The sequence below is a fragment of the Patagioenas fasciata genome, chromosome 15 (genome assembly GCF_037038585.1).
Source record: "Patagioenas fasciata isolate bPatFas1 chromosome 15, bPatFas1.hap1, whole genome shotgun sequence".
Classification (NCBI taxonomy): Eukaryota; Metazoa; Chordata; class Aves; order Columbiformes; family Columbidae; genus Patagioenas; species Patagioenas fasciata.
The window spans coordinates 3,605,410-3,625,172 of NC_092534.1; the positions used below are offsets into that span (position 1 = coordinate 3,605,410).

A 19,763-nucleotide genomic window follows, 5' to 3' on the forward strand; every position below is an offset into this window, starting at 1 on the left:
GGAAATGGATGTACTAAGTACTGACATATATACACCACTATATTTCTGACAGAAGAAAAAGAAGGGCTGTGGGGGTTCCAGCAGGCCACTGGGAGGAAGGGGGATGCGGCAGGTCCCTGTGTGTCCTCAGTCTCCAAACCAGCAGGATTCCAGGTAATGGCACAAGGGCCATCCGTCATCCATACTGCATCTGCAATGCTTTCACCCATTGCTCTCAGTTCCCCCGTTCTTTGGACCCAGTGTCCTTTATCCCCCATCCTTTACCCCGTTTCTCCAAAACCATCTCCAAACCTTTCCCCTCCCTATAGAGCTGCATTTCTTCTGAGAAAAAGAAAGTATCCAGCCTTCCACAGCAGAGCATCCCCTCCCTGACCCATCAACCCTGGGCTCCCCGTCCTGCCTGGACCTTCCCTTTCTGCCCGCCTGGAAGGGTCCCAAAGCTGCCTCCTCGGCCTCCAGCGCTGCCCCTTGCCAGGTCCCCCAGCCCACCCACCCCCCACTCCCTGTGCCTTTGAATCATCTGAGCTCTTCCCTGGGTATCCCCTCCTGGGGTGCACTTTGTGAAAACCGTGACTCCTGCCTTTCAGATGGGAGGAAACATCTCTTCCCAAAAGGGCTGTTGGGCATTGGAACAGGCTGCCCAGGGCAGTGGTGGAGTCACCATCCCTGGAGGAGTTTAAAAGGCGTTTAGACGAGGTTCTCAGGGACACGGGTTAGTGCTGGAGTTGGGTTATGGTTGGACTCAATCTTGAGGGTCTCTTCCAACCAGAATGATTCTGTGATTTCAAAACCCACCAAATCCTCCACCATTCACAGCTGTGAGAGCAGCAGAAGAGGACTAGTCTGAGGGGAAGCAACCCCATGTCAGCTTCCATATAACACAGCACTTCTGTTTGCGGCACTGGAGGGGCCTGAGGAAGAGAAAAGAGAAGAAAGGTGGGCAGTTATGGGAATTTGCAAGAAAAAAAGAATCTACTTTGATGTTAATGACCTGAGTCAAAATACAAGGAGGCTGAACTTCCCAGAAAGGAAGTTCACTAACAAGGAACCACATGTAACCTTCAGATGCTAAACTGAAACTCTGGAGGAGAAGGTAGACTTAATTCTCAGAAAAAAAACCCCACAACAGCTGTATGAAGTATCCTTGATATCGGAGAGAGAAAGAAAGCAAAAGACAAAGAGTATCTTGAAACTAAAAGAGGTATTAAACAGGAATTACAGGAAGCAATTAGAAAATATCAGGCTGGAAAGCAAAAAAAAAAGCCAAGAGTGGAGTAAATTTTAAACCTGGAACACTGGGATTTGTTCACATAGAGAAAGGTCTGATGAGGACAAACTTCCAGCAGTATGTACCATATAATTAATTTTAAAAAAAAGGAAAAGGACTGTGCACTGGAGGAGAGGAGACAGGCTATTAATGAAAGAGGAAAGAAAGAAGCAACAGAATAAACATTGCATAAAGAGGGGAAAAGAACAGAAGAGCCCCTTCTAGCTCAGCTCATGGGAACCTGCATATCTCCCAAATCTGCTTCATTAATTGCCAGTGCCCAGTTTAAAGCCTTGTGGGTACAGAACTTTTCACATGGAGAGGCAGCTATCTGTTCAGGTTCAAAATGGCCCAAGGAAAGCACTATCTTAATGATAAAAGATGTACCAAAACTAGAGCGCGGAGGAGTAAGATGACATCTGACAGCTCCAAACATAAAATATTCTAGAGCAAGTGAGACTCTAATAATTACAAGACATTGCTACTGCTGTTATTTTAACAAGGGCACAGCTTCTTCCAACTCAGTTCACCTTTCCAAAGATACTAATTTTTCAAGGAACCGTAGGTCCATTGGAAAATGTATTATAAGTAAATATGTAATTGCTTCCCTTTCATTCAGCATATTTACACATACTCCTTAAACTAAACAAACCTCAGCCATTCCTGAGTCTTCTTGCACACTAAATGAAAGCACCGAAAATGCAGTTTTTAGGCCATCAAGAGAAGCAGGTAAGAGCCCAATTAAAGAATGTAAGTCCCAAGAACTTTCACATGAAGGTCTAAGAAAGATCCAAGCAGACAGACCACTTTGCAGGCGTGGGTCACTGATAATCAGACAGCTCAACAAGAAGTCCAAACAGTCTTGTTGGCCTTTCATTACCTTAAGACAACAAAAAATAATGGGTCATATTGTCAATTCGATTCCTTCACGGATGAATGGAGCCCCTCTTGATATGGTGCAAAAAGAGAAGTAAAAATACCCAACTCGAAGAGGGTTTCTGCGCCGAGTTCCCAGTGACTGCACCGCTGAGTCACAGCGGGTTCTTGGACATGCAGGGGAGTTTTAGCAGGAAACCGCCTACCAATTTACAGCTCCACTTCAACTATGCCATTCGACTCAGCTCAGTAGATGATTTTTATCGCTCTAGATGTTGTGGATGCATTTGCACAGAGATGCTTTCCAAAAGGCCACATATGTTTAGTGTTGCTTTTCGTGTTCACTTCAGATGGAAAAAAATGCTTCCCCTTCCACCCTTCTACCTCCAGTACAAAGGCCCCTTTTCTCCATCCACTCTGGTTTGAGTCATTCCTGACCTGCATGCTTTGCCATGCTGAACAGTGTCGGTTTAGAAATTCGCACGCTGGCATTGTATACCTTACAAGCACAGGCAGCTACAGTAGCACAAAAGCACTTATCTTCAAAATTTGGACAATTCTGGTGTCTCACCGTTAGTCTTAAGCAAGGCAGCAGCTCAAAGATCCAGCAAAGGTGAGGGGAACCACAGTTCTGCCAGCCTACCCCACCTCAACAAAGTGTCTCTACATGCAGCACCGGAGACAGAGTCCTGATCTCCCACGAACAGCACAGCATCTTTCTGGCAATTAACATAATTAAAACAACAATAAGTTTGCATCAAAATGCCATTCTGGAATGCTAGCAAAGTTTCTTTTTATACCTTTCTTCTTTGCAAAATACAGAATTATCTATAGAAAACTATGTTAAAAAAATGTAAATGTTTGCAAATTCCAGCCCTTTAAGACAGGCCTTCCTTGGCTTTTCCTGCAAATTGTCCTGGTTTTGTGAAAGAGATCATGCAATTCACCAGCACCCCTGCATCACTCAGTGCACAGACGCGTGGGTGGGCAGATCTCAGGTTGCATGTGCAAATGTACATCTGATGTTGCCCAGTTTTTCAGTTCTTGGTTTTGCAAACCACATGGCACCAGCGCAGCGTGCACATCAGTGTGCAAGACGGGAGGAAGACTGTGGTATGTGCTGTACTGAAGTGCAAACTGCTAATTAGGAGAAGAGGAAATGGGGTAACGATTCTCTGGAACAGTGATGGGGTCACTGCACAGCCTCATGACAGCACCAAAATCCCATTTTCAGAGGGGAATGGCTGCTGAATCCCCGGTGATGAGGACTTGTCTCCATCCTTGGCGTAGCAAACCCAGCAGATAACAACGCCGCGACACAGACCCTCCCAGATCGGCTTCCTCCTGCGCAAGCATGCCGTCACATTTCCCAGCCCTGAGAAAGGGTGCCGGGAGGAGATAAGAGAAGTGATACAAAGACAAAAAAAAACTTCAGTTGGACCCATTTCTCTCTGCTTATACCAGCATACAGAAAAGTTCATGCAAATCAGAATCAACCACAGGACTTCTGGGAAGTTGCCAGTGGTACTGTCTCAAAGTTAAGGTATGAGTGAAACGAAGAGAGGGAAGTCTCTTAAAGCTGTTTCTAAATGGGCAGTAAAAACATCCAGTTCTGTCAAGCAGCAAATGCTTTTGCAATCTGTGTCAGCAGCTTTGGACACTTGGGATCATTTTTTGGTTTTTTTTATGCTGCACAAAACTCTCCTTGTGGCTCATTTTTTAAAACCAGAATCAGCTTTAGCTCTGCCTTTCAAGTACACATTTGAGAGATCATCATACACTGAGCAGAGAAAGGATGCTGAATGAATCACAAGAGATGATCTATTCTTTGGCAAACATTTGCAGGCTGTACCATTCTCAGTATTTTATGCAGCAGGTCTGTCACATGGAGAGGATTCGTACATGATCTGAAACAACTCAATGAGCGCAACACTGTAAGAACCCATGGGTTTACCTCCCCAGTCTCAAGCTGAGTGTTTCCCTCTCCCCCCCAAAAATCACACCCCTCCTACTCCCGCCACAACCACACGTTGCCACAAAATGAACAGAAAATAACCGCGCTCTGCTCTGCCTGCCACCCGCTAATGGAAACCAGGAATTCACTGGAATTCAGGGAACTGGAGGCAGGTCACATGCATTACACCCTTGATACCGCAATTTATCTGCACAGTTGATATTTTAAAGTTTCATGTATGTTGTTCAGTTTCCCTGAAATTAACCTTTTAAAGAAAAAAAAAAAAAAAAAGAGAGAGAAAACCCCACAGTCTTTCAGGGGGATCAGAAACCAATTTCAGGAAGCACTATGAACTTTGATAGTAAACGCAGCCACTACGAGTAAATGTATCCTTCTGTGTGTGTGTGTCTATTGGACTAAGTTTTTTATTGAGTTTCATACAGAAACAGAGGAGGAAAATGTAGAATGCTACGCAACTCACTGCTGGAACACATCGCTATATATTGCAGACTTACCAGTGGGGAGCTATTTTTAGAATAGCCCACGAGCAAGCAAGGAGTGAGGACGTGGTTCTTCCCCAGTGCTTGAGCAGGGGAAGCTGCTTTTTCCAGCCCCCAGCACAGCGACCCCCGGGAGGGGGCTCAGCCTGGCCCTGCGCCCCAACCACCAATGACCGTGCGGGGACAACAGGACACAGAGAACATAACAGTGAAGTACGCAAGGAATAAAAAGCCAGAATGAAGGGAGAAGGAAAATGAAGGCAGTTAGGTGGTACCCTTTGAGCTAATTCAGAATTTGTAACAACGTGTGTACCTAGAAGTGAGGTTTGAATGTCTTTGTTTTTCACCTCCAAAAATAAGCACTTTGTAGCAGTAGAGCTGAGGGCTGGACCCCACTGCTCTACTCTGGGTGCAAGTCTGCTTTTTCATTTTGCTAAAAACATCTACTTGGAGATCCTTACCCAACTGCCGCTAGCAGCAATTTGGATGCAGACATCAAGTCTAACGTGAAGTCCTGTTTCCATCCTCCCATAGCTGCAGCTTATCCATCACATTCCTATTAAAGAACCAGCACATACTGCAGAACAAAATGTTCACCTTGCTCCACAACAAAAAAAAAACCTGAGAAACATCCTAAGATCCCAGACATATAACTGGAAATCCTCTGCAGGGCTCTGGCAAAGCTCCTGCCAAGCCTTCAGCAAAGAAATCTAAACTCACAAAAGATCTCCAGACCCAAGCACATATTGTGAGCGTGAACTTGGGAAGATACTGGAGCATTTTTAGTGTATCCAGAAGATACTGCGGCATTTTTAATGAAATTCGGGTCTCTGGCAGCCTCCAAGGGCGGGCAAACCTCTCGGGATGTGCAGGACCTTGTCTGGAAGCAAGAGCTGCACCTCACCGCGTGTCACAGCGCTGTGGGAGCATTAGACAGGGACACAGATCTCACTGACCCGCTGCAAAATCCCTACCTCTGGTCAGTATTTTAACCTTACCTTATAGACTCAGGGAGAGAGGATGTAAACCTATTTACCTAGGAAGTCATTAGAGAAACCACCGGATTTAAATTCACTTTCATCAGTTTATTGGTATTTCTTGGCATTCTTGCAGTAGGTGCTTAATTGCATCTGTTTCCCTATAAAAGTTCTTGAGGGAAAAAGCCCCAACACTTGACATTTAAAGAATTATATCTGCTTTTTCTTGACAAGTTAACACACAGCTAATCTTAATTTTTAAAGTGGTGATTAGAGAAATCTGATTATGGAACCCCAGGTTCCACGTCACTTGAAGGTTGCATTAATTTATGTTGAATGGGGCTGTAATATTGGGAAATACAGATCATTCTGTTTATTAATAGAAGTACACTCAGAACGTCATGGACATAGTTTGGTGCTGCTGCAGAAACTGAGAGGTTACTCAGGCCATACTGCCTGTCATGATATGAGACAGAGCCAGAACAGGACAGCTGGAGCAAACAGCTACAGAGAAGTACAAATTTAAACTGTTTGCATGTAAGAATAGTTCCAGCCACCTTACCAAGAGGGTTTTCTCTGAATAAAGTTGTATTAGAATGACTTGTGGTTTGAGATTATTCGTTCAGTACGTTTTTGAAGGTCACCTTGGCAAGCTCGATTTGTGTATTTGAGTAAGCCTAACGCTTCCCCTAGCCTCATTATCAGACACTTTGCCAGTATTTTGACGTTATTATGAACTGAAATAGATCTGCAATTGAAATACAGCAAAGCATTTCTTTCCAGTTTAAGATAACTGATAATAGGACTTCTCACAGTGTCAGAGGACAAAGCTACCCTTAAAAAATGAGTCACCACAGACGTCAAACCTCCCGACGAGCAATTCAGTGAGATGTCTCCAGACTCCAGGAGGAAATCCTCCAGGCTGGGCTCTCTTCCCGCTCTCGTATTCTCCGTTATCTAATTTACTGATCAGAGGCAACAAGGCCTGCGTGCTAAGCTACACTAATTTTACATCATATAATAGTTCTTCTTAATTAATCCAGAAACACATGTGGTGAGGTCTGTATCTGACCAGTATAGATCTTTCTAAAATTAGAGAATGCTTCATTAACATCTTTAGATGATGGTTCTAATTTACCACTTTAACACCAGATGCCAAAAATGCTACATTTAAAAGAGTTCTCTCTTGCGTCAGAAATTGCCAGCTTATTCTGCTGATTCCTAGAAATTCTGCTGAAGTTGGAATATGGTGAAACCAACCTATTCTGAACACAGCTTGTTGCATGCACATGTGCAACAGGTTTGCAATAAATCTGGAGAGGGAGAACGTCTGAAGAAAAAAATCCAATTCTTCTTCCACAAGAGCAATTATGGTGGTTTTTTGGTTTGGTTTCCCTTCCTTGGTAAGTGAGGAATTAACATTTGGATTGTGAAGCAAATTGTTGAGCCACCTATCAGGACCAGGGACAGGTGAGGAACAGAAATCTGGCTAATTTCTCAGTACTCTGAAAAGTGAGAAAGTAAAATTCATATTAGGTATTTCTTGCCTAGAGCTTTGCAGATGTATGTCACATAACTAGCTAAGGCCATAAGACAACAATAAAATCTATATAGGATCTATCCATACAGTGAAAGAAAAATGTATATTCACTAGTTTCTCTTTGCTTGGTGTAGGAGTTATTAGATACTGCAGGACCCTAATATTCCATCATCATAAGAGTTTGGGTGGTTTATGACTTTGAGATTAGACTGCAACTGTAAAAAAGACCTGTCAATTAAGGCAGATTACAGTAATGACAGTGGGAATATGGAGGTAAACATATTATGCAGTAGGAAAGCCCAGAAAAGGTGTTTTCTTGAGGCTGAGTATTAATAGTGATTTATTCAGATCCAGGCTTGATGACTTCAAGGATCAAAAATCCAACCAAATCATCTGCAAGTGTCTCAGTGCCCTGTGAAAGGAACAGGATTGTCCACCCGGATCTGGATGAGAACCTGCAAGATGCTGCTTTGCCATCACCTTCTGATTTCTCTGCGTGCAGCTTCTGTCTCCAATAACTCTATCGGTCTTCATTCACTTCAAGAACAAGACCATTTTTTCCTTTCAATTTGGACTGTTGAATCTTTCTACATTCAAGAAAACAGAACTGAGATTTGGGTCCATTTGATCGTATTAAGAATAAAATTTAATCAGTTTCTGTGGACTGAAAACCAAAGATGAGGGAACGTTTGAGTCATTTGCTCCACCTCACCCCAACCATAAAAATCTCCTCATATGTGAATTATGCTCATGAATGAAATGCATCAGAAAGTGACTCCACAGCCTTTGAATTACTGCAGCAGAAGCTCAGCATTTGCATGTGGTTTGAACAGACAGAATCATGGGAGCACCAGAAAGGGCATCGACACCGTTCACCTTCGGCAGCAAATGCAAATTCATAATCATGTAAATCACACAAGACACAATCTAAACAGGCATTGAATACAAAGAGAAGTGGTAGAAAAAGCCTGTAAGAATGGGCAGCCAAACCCAAACAAAATTAGCAACTGGCTCAGAAATTCCAGCTCTGTGTTCCTCCACCAGCACTGAACTCTCTGTAGTCCAGTAAGTGCATCTGGAAGCCAAACCACCTTCACATGGTTCTGCTTTAAAATACCCAATTTGGTGTTTATAGCAGCATCCCCCCTGTATGAATGGCAGCCTGCTGCCTCTGCAGTTAGCACCAGCATCATTTTTAGGGATCCAGAGTTCCTCCATCAGTTGTGAGGTATGCACATACACACACAACCAAGCAACACAAATTTCTCATTCATATGAAAAAAATACCAGAGCACAGGTTGCCCTTTCACAACACTTTCACCAACAATTCGAGGCTTTTCGTTTTTGGGGTTTTTTTCTTTTTTCTTCACTCAACTGATTACCAAAAAGGGTGTCTAAACTGCTGAAATGTAGAAAACCCAAACCATGTTTTTGTTTGGGTAATTGTTCAGCCTTTGAATTCATGAGACTAATGCAAATCTTGATTTGACCTTGTCAATATCAAGAAAAGAACATCAGACAGGGTCCATTTAGTCTGGGCTCAAGGAAACCAGCATTAAGTGCTCCAGAAGGAGGAACTAACATAATTTAAAAGAAACAATTCCAGAATAGGTATCTTACAAACTTTCATCATAGCCTCAGACAGTTAATTTATTACTTGAAGTATAATAGTTTGTGTCTCTTAGAGAGATATATTTCAGACAATTGGGACTATGGAAAGGAATTTCTGGGAGGGAGAGGCTCAACTCTTACTCAGTGTTAGAGCACAGTTAACTTACTTAACTTCCAAAAACCAGAGCTTTTCATCCCAGCCAGTAGACATGCGGACTTTCTCACAACCAATACTCACAAGGATCCTTTTCAGAAGACAAAACCATACATTTCTATCACCCATCCTAGCTGAATGGGATCTGAGTTACACATTGTCTGCAGAACAGCACCAGTTCCAGTGCAGACAGAAATCATTCATTCTGGACCAACTGTACCCCTTGTCTAGGTACGGCCATGCTGCTTATCCAGGCTTAAAAATGCACTGGTGAGCTCTCAAAATGTATTTTGTTCTTGGCATAAAGACTTGTGTATGCTGTGACAACTGTGTCACACACACATTGTCTTCAGTGATATTTAGCATGATCATTAATATCAGTGTAAAGCGATTCACTTTTATAACCTTTTTACCTGGAAGCAAATGACTTAAAAGGACAAGAGGATGAGCCATATTCATCACGCTCACTTTACTGTCTTTTAACTTAGAAAATGATAGTATGGACAGTATGGAAATGGAGATGTCTAAGGAAATGTCTAGTCACAATTGTTACATCTTTTGGGCATGTCCCATTTAACTACATCAAACTCTGACCTTAATACCCAGTTGAAGTGGGTGACAGAGGTTCACACTTCTCGCAGTGCTGCTGGTTTCAGTGCATCTGAAAGCAGACGCAGGAACAGTGCGGTGTCTAATTTACTTGCAAAATCAAAGAATTACAATTTCAGGGGTTTCATTTCAATGAAAATTCAGATTCTGGAGAAGAAAACAAAACCCACTAAAACAGGAAGGATGGTATTGTGGTTAAGTTTCTAGTATGGGGCTCTGAAGACCTGAATTATGTTCCATTCCTGGCCTTCTGCAGACTGTCTCGCTCTGTGACTTGAAGCAAATCAATGAATCTCTTCGTGCTTTAGTTCCCTTTTCTAAAGATGATGTTGCTGATTTGGTTGGTATAGATAACGAGTGCCTTCATGTAAGAGCTAGCATTTACAAAATCAGCACATGAGAGGCTCTAAGCTCAAAACACTAACAGTTAAATGTGTAACCCTATTTAGCTGAACTGTTCTTACAAGAAAACAACAATTTATTAGACTTGGAAAAATACTTTGATTACTCATTGGCAAGTGTCTTTATAACAATAACTGAGCTGATTTAACATTCCTATATTAATTCCCACACTGATCATGCTCTTACCATACCAAATTCTAAACAATATGCTCTTCCACAGACACATTGGCCTGTTAATTAATCCAGCTTCATAACAGAGTAAGTGCCTGCTTCTATTCTCAAAAATTAGGAACAAAGCTGCAAAGGGGAGTGCCTGCTGATTTTCCAAGCCTTTCAGGTTTTTTATTCTTATTTCTTTTTCTGCAGAGGACTGTCCCTGCAGGGGGATGGATTCAGCGGGGTGTGGAGTGCCCCTGGAGGGAATTTATACTGGGGAATACCATACATGGTATCACAACCTCCTCCCTCTTAGTGGTTTCAGAGGGTGAGGAAAGGTTTGGAGCATAAATAAAAGCAGCTCTGCCTGCATTACACTGCTGCTAGTAGGGCTAAGAGTGTGGGTTTTGAAAAACAAACTAACACACCAGGCAAATGTCTCATGTATCCTCAACATATACATTACTCTCCTACCTTGAAAACCTTCTTGAGAAGCATGTTTTTTCCTTGCTGCCTCCTGGCATCCAGATTGCCTTTAGCGTTTGTTGTTTCTAGCCAGTGAGCCATGCTCCTCCTGCACAAATGCCTAGCGGTTCCTCTGAATTTTCTGTCATTTTCCAAGGCAATGCTTATGAAATAGGGGTAAGGACTTTCACTTTTGACACAAGCAGAGCTTGTTCTTTATCCTAGCCTTTGGACCTTCACTGATATGACCCTTCAGATCCAAATTGTTTACTTTCCTGCCCCAAGAAACAAGGGGGGAAGGGGTATGGGATAATGTCTCCCAATTATATTATTTCTCCCCAGGTTTTGTCTTTCTTTTCTGAGACCATCAGCAGGAAAGAAAGGGAACATAATTTGTTCTTCCACATGAAATGGTACTTTGTGAAGGCAAAAAAATAAGGCATTTCACAAGGATGGCTTACTTACCAAGCAGAATCTAATTCACCTTGCAATAAGAGCTCATTAAGCTGACAGAGCACAGATCAGTATCACCTGAACTGGCAGCAATGCTTTCAACTTCAGTCATGTCTAGGGACCTTCTTTCTATGGGTGCTCTGCCCAGCAGCTCTGTGCCAGCTCCAGCTTTACACCCTGCCCTCTCCTGGGTAGGGTCACCTCCCCTGAGCCTGTCCTGCTGGCAGGGAGCTCTTCCCAAGGCGCAGATTACGGGGGCTTTAAGTAGAGGGAGAGAAGATAAGCAAGGAAACAGAAGGATGGGAATGGGGGTTACAAAAGGAAACATGAACGGGTAAAACTGAAAATATCCCAAGAAATCTCAACTTGTGGAACTCCCAAGTCTAAAACCCCAGCTCTTCCTATCACAAACTCTTCATTCACTGTACAAGTCTCCTTCACACTGACGCCCGCATTTTACGGCACCTCATGGAGCACCCTGGCCCACTCTCACCGTGATTCATGTAGAGATGGTATCAGGCTGTGAGCAGCAGCCTGGCACACTTGGCTTTTGGTGTTCGAGCTGACAGGCTCACTGCATTGCCTATTCGAGCCATGCCAAGCTCTGAAGCTTTGCAACTCCACATTATTACCACATTCCTGCTCAACGAGGAAGACTTTTTCGACAGACGCTGTGTCAGCTACGCCACTCAGTACACAGCAGACAGGCTGCACGTGCACCTGGAGGATCCTTCTTTTCCCTGTGATCTTACAAAATTAAAAATGAATAAGTGGAACAGCTTTCCTGGCACACCTGCAGCAACCTGCAGCCAACCCCCATCTCATCTGAGGAACAATCGCACCGCTGTACTTTTGGCTCTATGTACCTTGTTGTGACACTGTTAAGCACTTCAAATCTCTTTTCTTTGGAGGGGTGGCAGGGAGGAAGGGAACTTTGTGTTGCCTAAGTAGATTTTAAGCTTTTAAGGGCAAGGCATGGTTGCACTACCTGTCTGAACATGAACTTACATAAAAGAGCCCTTGAATCTACTCACTGCATGGAGCACACTACACCAAAGCAAATAGCGGCAAAACATTTCTCACTGTTGCATGTTCAACTTCTATAGTAAGTTTCAGTTCCACCATTCCTTCATGCTTTTGTTTTACACAGAAAAGCGGCTGAGCTTCCCTCCCCCAGCTGCTCACGCCAAACCTTAGCTTGAGCTCAGTTGCTCAAAAATAGTCTGAAAGAGGATTCTGAACACAAAGTGAACCTCTGTAGCAGGTCTTAAAAGTAATGATGAGCTCTGTTTCTCCAAATTCATGACAACTACTGTCACATGACAGAGCATAAACAGCAAACTTTTGTGGGCAAAGCACAGTTAGAGATTTCCAGGTTCACCCACCATAAGGTGCTATACTGCCATAAGGTAAATTCAGTCTGTGACCACACTGATCTTTAAAAAGAATATTCAGTCTCAAAGCAGGAAATACACTCCCTCAACTTCATCCCAAAGGACAATTCATGAGTCCTGGCCAGCCCGTCCCTTTAATCACCTGACAGAAACATTTCCTTTTCATCCTTACAAAACATCATGTTGACTGCTGTCCTGGTTTCAGCTGGGATAGAGTTAATTTTCTTCCTAGTAGTTGGTACAGTGCTGTGTTTTGGCTTTAGAATTAGAATAACATTAATAATACACTGATATCTTAGTTGTTGTCAGGTACACAAGGACTTTTCAGCTTCTCATGCTGTGCCAGGTGCACAAGAAGCTGGGAGGGGGCACAGCTGGGACAGCTGATCCCAGTGACCAAAGGGATATTCCAGACCACATGGCATCATGCTCAGCACTAACAGCTGGGGAAGAAGGAGGAAGCAGGGGGATGTTCTCAGTTAAGGCATTTTGTCTTCCCAAGTTACTGTCAGGTGTGATGGAGCCCGGCTCTCCTGGAGATGCTGAACACCTGCCTGCGCTGGGAAGTGGGAGATGAATTCCTTGTTTTGCTCTGTTTATGCACAGGGCTTCTGCTTTACCTATTAAACTGTCTTTAGCTCACAAGTTTTCTCACTTTTACCCTTCCAATTCTCTCCAAACAATGGGGGGGTGAGTAAGTGGCTGTGTGATGCTAAGTTGCTGGCTGAGGTTAAACCACAACAACTGCAAGAGGATAAACATCCTCCTTCTGCTCCTGATGTAAAGAAGCATTCTGACTGCAAAACCCACATGTCATACTGCATGTCTCCAATCACACGTGCTCTGGAAGCAATACCTTCATGTACTGATTCCAGATTCAAGAGGCAGTGGAATTCTTCACAAAGTTTCTGTATTTTTGCACATCTACCAGATTAATTACTGCGCAAGGTGCGTATTAGGACACTTGGTTTCCAAAAAGACAACGAATAATCAAAAGAAAGACTTACTGGCCTTTTAGAGAGATGTTGGTTACCGCTTTCAGAAACATCCTCTTTGGAAGAAAACACGCTTTACTGGGGCCTGCTTAAGAGAGCACATAAGACACTGGTTTGGTACTTGAGGTTTCAAATCTCCCTCTGGGTGAGCAGAATAGCATCCCAAGCCTCCTGCACTGGCTCTTGGCAAGGTTATAAATATAGCTGGGGATTTGAACAATTACTTTTAAATCTGATTACTCTGCAGAAAACCCCAGGGAAATTCTGTTTTGAAAACTCAAAACCCAGTGTAGCATCTGCACAATCCTCTCAGTGGAATGATCACAGACTTCCCTGAATGTTTTTCTCACTTAAAAATTATCATTGGTCTAAATTTGCTTCCTGTCTTGGACACTAATGGTAGACATTAGGCCCTCTCCCCCGTTCTGTCCATGCTGACCTGCTAGCTTTGAGGAGAGCCGCTATCTTCACCTTACAACTCCCCACATTGCTTGCTTGCTTTTCTCGCCATGTTTTCCGCACGTTTCGAGCAGCCGCCAGGTCAGAGCCTCATCCATCACCTACCTCCGGTGTCCCCCGAGCCCTCGTGTGCTCGACGCCCCAGCAGCGCCTCCTGCAGGCCAGCCTGACCCCGCGCCCGCCGCCACCCACGGGCACCAACCGTCGGCACCTCCGCCTCGCCGGGGCTGTCCATAAAAACACAAAGAGGAAAAGTAAAACCAGATGTAGCTGGACAGAAGGAACGGGGTCACGCGAGGCCGGAGACCACGACAGCAGCGGGGCGGAGAGCCCGCGGGGGCGCAGCCGCGGCCCCACCGCCGGGTCTCCGCAGCGGGGGCAGCTCCTGCCCGGGACCGGCGCTGCCCGTGGCGCTCCAGCAACTCCGGGCGCTCGGCTCGCAGCCCATGCAAGGCGGGCACTGCTTTGCCTTGACTCATTTGGAAAGCGAAAGTGAAGCGAAGGCCACGTGTTTTCCGAGAAGGCGGGGAAGCAGCTGCGGGGAAGCAGCCGCAGGGAAGCGCCGCCGCGTTAAATAGAAAGCAGAGGCGATGAGCGGGCCCAGAGCGCTGGAGCTGCCGTCCGCCCGCCCGCCCCGCGGGAGCCCCGGCTCGCTGCGCCGCCAGGCAGGGCCCCCGCGCGGAGGATGCTCGGCCGCCCGCCCCGGCCAGCACTAACCGCCGCCGCTGCGCCGGGCCCGGCGCGCCTCTGCCCGCAGCCCGCGCCCCGCTGCGCGCTCCGGGGACGGCGCCCACCCGCGGAGCCCCGGGCCGAGGTAAGAGGGGGCTCGTTACTGTGGGGACCTCGCGAATCGCGACGTGCACCGAAACGCTCCTGAGCCGCGGTTCGGAGAGGTCAGATTTCGGAGGCACGACAAGGGAGTCCTGCCTGCTGGGCTAGAGCGTGCTGGCTGAGGGGTGGGGGGCGAGGTTGCCTTTTTTGTTGTTGTTTTTTTGGTCGTTTGGTTGTTTTTTTCCGCCCGTTTTGGCTCCGTGTCCGTGCTCAAGACGGAGCTCTGGTGCCGGCTGTAGCAGGACGGGAAAAAAAAATAAACACGCAGTGGTTTTTGCCCGGCACCGCTCGTCTGCAGGGACCCCGCGCCCTCGCCACGCGGTGGGGACTGGAGCAGCCCCCGGGCTGGAGCGCAGCGGCCGAAGCGGGCCAAGCCCAGGCAACTCTTGTACCGGCGCCAGCTCTGGCTTTCGGGCTCTGAAGGCGGCGGCCGAAGCGGGCCGGGCCCCGCCGAAGGGTTTGCTCCGGCCGAGCCCAGGCAACTCTTGTACCGGAGCCAGCTCTGGCTTTCGGGCTCTGAAGGCTGGCGTGTCCCGTATTTGCTCCGTGCCCTCTGGAAAGGCACCGCGAACTCTCTCTTGGCGATGCGTGGCTTCTACAAGGGAGCGCTGCTGTTTTTAAAAAGTCGGGCTTAGTGGTTATTTCTCACCGACGTGCTCTGGAATTTAATTTTTGTTAAACACCGAGCGAAAATCCTGGCCCACTAATTGGAAAAACATCAGTTTCCTTCTTCTGTACAAAGAAAGCCCAATGCTACTTTCAGCCTGTTGCCAGCGTAAGGATTTTATAACCCTCTTTGCTGTTTGAGGAGTTAACATGACCACCAAAATGAATCACAGAATCATAGAACAGTTTGGGTTGAAGGGACCTTCCAAGCTCCCCCAATGCCACCCCTGCCATGAGCAGGGACATCTTCACCAGCTCAGGTTGCTCAGAGCCCGGTCCAGCCTGGCCTGGGATGTCTCCACCACCTCTCTGGGCAAGCTGGGCCAGTATTTTACCACCCTTATTGTAAAAAAAATTGTTTCCCTAAAACCAAACATCGAGTTTTTAAATGAGCACAGACAGGAATACAGCTGCATCCTTTCTTTGAATTCTTCATTAGCATGTTACCTTGAACTTTAAGATAGCTGAGGGATTCATTTCTGAGAATACTTCAAGGTTGCTCAACAAGCTGCTGCTGCAGATCTATATATGACTATAGGGATAAACCCTAAAATCTATGGTTGCCAGTAAGGTCAAGGCAGCCAGCGGAGATGTATCGAACCACACTGTCAGAGGGAGACATTTCAGGCCAAACTCATTCCTGGTGCAGCGCTGCTAATTCCTTTGAAGTAACACGAGGGATGAATTTAGTCCCTCACGCTGAAAGATATATCAATAGGAAGCAATTTAGATTGGGCCACTTAAAGTGCATGTAATACAAAAAAGAGAGAGAGAGAGACAGACTGAGGAATAATGCTTTAAGGGTTCACAGAGGTTGATTTGTGTAAGCTACTGAGGCTGTAGCATTGCTGCCCCAAGGGAAGGTTGGGGCAATGGGATTTATGGCTGAGCCTCGGGTTAACAGGAGAGATGAAGTAGTTTTAGGATTACCGTGTAAACTGGCAGAGCTACAGGCAGCCCTTCCAGGTTACACTTCAGTCATACAGTGGCACCTATTCGCCTCACCCTCTTCCCCAATTATCTGGAGACATACCCAGCTGCAGAGTTTACATTTCCTTCCCCTGCTTTCCCTTTTTCACACAATGCATCAAATAATGATGTTGGCATCGGGGAGGGAAAAGAGAGAGATGCAGAGAAATTGGTCACTCAGTTGTAAAACCTTGTTGCTTTGTTCTCTGGAACTTGAGAATCTGATGGGGTGTGCACAAGACAACTTCTCACTGATAGGGTCCTAGCGCTTCACTCTGGGTCCTGATACACGTCTGTGGGCTCATAGCAGGGAAACCACATTATCCTCCTTAGCTGTTAATCATAGAATCACTTTGGTTGGAAGAGACCCTCAAGATCATAGAGTCCAACCATAACCTAACTCTGGCACTAACCCATGTCCCTGAGAACCTCATCTATATGTCTTTTAAACACCTCCAGGGACAGTGACTCAACCACTTCCCTGGGAAGCCTGTTGCACTGCTTCACAACCCCTTCCATGATCCAAGCTAAATATTTTTGGAGCTTTTGGGCTTTGCTATAGTGATAGACTGGTAATCTTGTCAGAAAGCAAGCAGTCATTTGCCCAGTGTAAACTGGCAAATGAATATTTTATTATTTTATAATGGGTGGGAGGCCTGTGAATAGAAAACTTGGTCATTCAAAGACCGCAGCCGCTTTTCTCTGGGGATCTCACATTGTGTCTCTCTTTGGCATTTCAGAATAGCTGCTGGAAAGCTGCCCTGCCGTAGCCACTGACGCTATGGAAGACCGCATCCGCTGGTCTAGGCTGTAGGATGGTAGCGCACAGCAAGGTGTCAGCAGATAATGCAGTTGCAGCAGACCCGAGATGTCTACTTGACCCTCCAGCACGGGATCGTTCACAGGCTCGAGGCTACCACGGCCCCGGCCGGCCCAGCACTGTGCAGGCACAGAGCAACACGCACTTCCGAACCTTCCGCTCGCAAGCGGATTTCAGTAGCATCACTCGAGCAAGCAGCCTGCTGGATGCCTGTGGCTTCTACTGGGGACCTCTGACTGTCAGTGCTGCCCATGAGAAGCTGAAGTCTGAGCCTGAGGGCACCTTCCTCATCAGGGACAGCACACAAAAGAATTGCTTCTTTGCCATCAGTGTTAAGACTGCGACTGGGCCCACCAGCATCCGGATAAACTTTCAGACAGGGCGTTTCAGCCTGGATGGCAGCAAAGAGACTTTCGACTGTCTTTTCAAGCTCCTGGAACATTACCTGAGGTCCCCAAGGAAGGTCCTGGTTACCCCCCTGCGCAAGGTCCGCGTGCAGCCCCTGCAGGAGCTCTGCAGGAAGAGCATCGTGAAGACTTTTGGAAGGGAGAACTTAAACCAGATCCCACTCAATCCTGTTTTAAAGGACTATCTGAAATCCTTCCCATTTCAGATATAAGTACAGCATTAACTGTAGAGGGACATGTAAGAGATGTGTAAAGAAATCCAGCTTTCTGGGTTTTTAAACATGTTTGACAGTGAGCAAACTTATTTTTGTAGCAATTTACTGTATTTTGGGATAGAGCTTGAACACTTGACTTCTTATGTTTACAGAAACTGTTTGCACAAACCTGGGGTTGCAAAACCCTGGCATAATTCTTCTGCCAAGCAGAATATTTTATTATTTTATAATATTTTTAATGATATTAACATAATAAACTTTATTGTGGAAGTTTTTAAAAAAATAGCATCTCTGTTTTTAGTTTTAAAGGCTCTGGTACATATCCTGCTGACCAGTTTTAACCGCTATTATAACTGAGTGTGTAAGTGCAGACGACAGGCCTCCGCATGGTCCTGCTCTCTGCCCTGCTGGACTAGCCTGGTTTAGTGCTAGTTCAGCTGACAGAAGATTCCTGCCACAAAAAACCTAAAACAGAAAGAAAGAAAGAAGCAAGCAGAAAATGTACTTGGGATGTATCTGCCCAGGAATCTAGCTCTCCACTAAATCCATGAGAGCAGGAACAGTGTGTTAAGACTACAGCAGTGCATGGTTTTTGAAAGAGTGAATTGAACCCTTGGCTGAGCTTATTGCACCAGCTCTGGCTTTACTTCTATTAAAAGCTACAAGGCTCTAAGCAAGAGGAGGCTGCTGTCTGCCATAGCCACACCACATGAACATTGGTGGGGAAAAATTAAACTGCCCAGAAATGCCATTCATACACTAAAAGGCTGTGAAAGCTGTATCATTATGATGCATTGAGAGGAGAATATCTTGGTTCTCCCTTTAAATTGGCATATGCAAACCAGCAAAGGTGCAGACATCTTTAGACTTCTAAAAGGGTTTTTTTTGGGTCTTAAATTCCTAGTGATCTACAGAGTACAGACGTGATATTTTAAAAGAATTTATGACTTAGCTCCATGACAGGATCCGGAGACTATAAACCTGTAAGATTTGCAGCCGTAATTTTTAGTGGCTAAACTGCATTCGGATAAAGTTAAAATACATTAGACTGCTTTCCATTTGTAGGAAATTGGTGAAAGCACCACTGGGGTTTCCAATCTGCCCCTAAAATGCAAAATCTGTGCCCCACAGAGATGTAGCTGTGAATGACTTGAGATGCCTAATCTGGCAAAATGTCACCTGCATGATGACAAAAGGATTCTTCCCTTCCCCCAAACATTTCCTGAAATCCATGAAAAGCTGACTTAGTAAAACCAGCTGGACCAAATCACTTCAAACAAGGCAGAGTCTTTCACAGAAATGTTCTTTATCAGCACAGATTTGTGGTGCTTACAGTAACTGTAAGCAGTAAATGAAGTACTTAAGAGTTTGGAAGATAAAAAGTCTATTGTAATTCACATTCCTTTTAAAGCTAAAGCCACTTCTAGGAAACACTGAGTATGAGTTATATAGTGTTCTTTACTGAATAGTTTAATATCATTTACAAAATCAGCTCTTAGGTCATTGATGTTTCTTTGGAATAAATAGGTTTCCTTCTCAAACATGACTAAGAATCACAATGCATTGGACATTGTGAAAAAGGGAAAAAGGAAGAACATGCAGGCAGTAGCATGTGACCCTTTACTGTGGTGCTTCCCTAAAAATGTTCTTTGGATCAGTCCCGCCTGGCAGTCTCTCATTCCCTTGTCAGCCATCTCTGGCTGAGATTAGCAGACAGCATTTCTGTTTAATTCTAAAGCTGGAATTAGTTGCCGAATGATGCATTTTTCCCCAGCAGCTGCAAAGATAGACATTGGGGAAGCAGTGAATACTGTGCTATGCAACAGACAGGAGAGCAGAGCAAATGCCTGAATGTGAATAGCTTTAAGAATTTAAATTGGGTGGAAAAAAAGCCTTTGTAGTGTGAAGGCTGCCGAACTGGTTTGCTGTCAGCAGATATTGTTATCTCTTTCCCTGTCCTCTTTTCCCAGCCCCACGCTGTAGTATCTCTTAACCCTTCAGGCCCCACACATTAGACTTGCCCTGCCATACAAATGAGTGCCA

The 19,763-nt window shown here is 45.2% G+C and overlaps 1 protein-coding gene across 1 annotated transcript; it reads left to right on the plus strand.

Annotated features, from left to right (window-relative positions):
• Positions 1-14,016: 14,016 nt before the first annotated feature.
• SOCS1 (suppressor of cytokine signaling 1) lies at positions 14,017-18,001 on the plus strand. The gene is made up of 2 exons (XM_065850901.2): positions 14,017-14,626; positions 17,019-18,001. Exon 2 carries the CDS (start codon positions 17,094-17,096, stop codon positions 17,715-17,717), a length of 624 nt encoding a protein of 207 aa, XP_065706973.1. The 5' UTR covers positions 14,017-14,626; positions 17,019-17,093; the 3' UTR covers positions 17,718-18,001.
• The last annotated feature ends 1,762 nt before the right edge of the window (positions 18,002-19,763 follow it).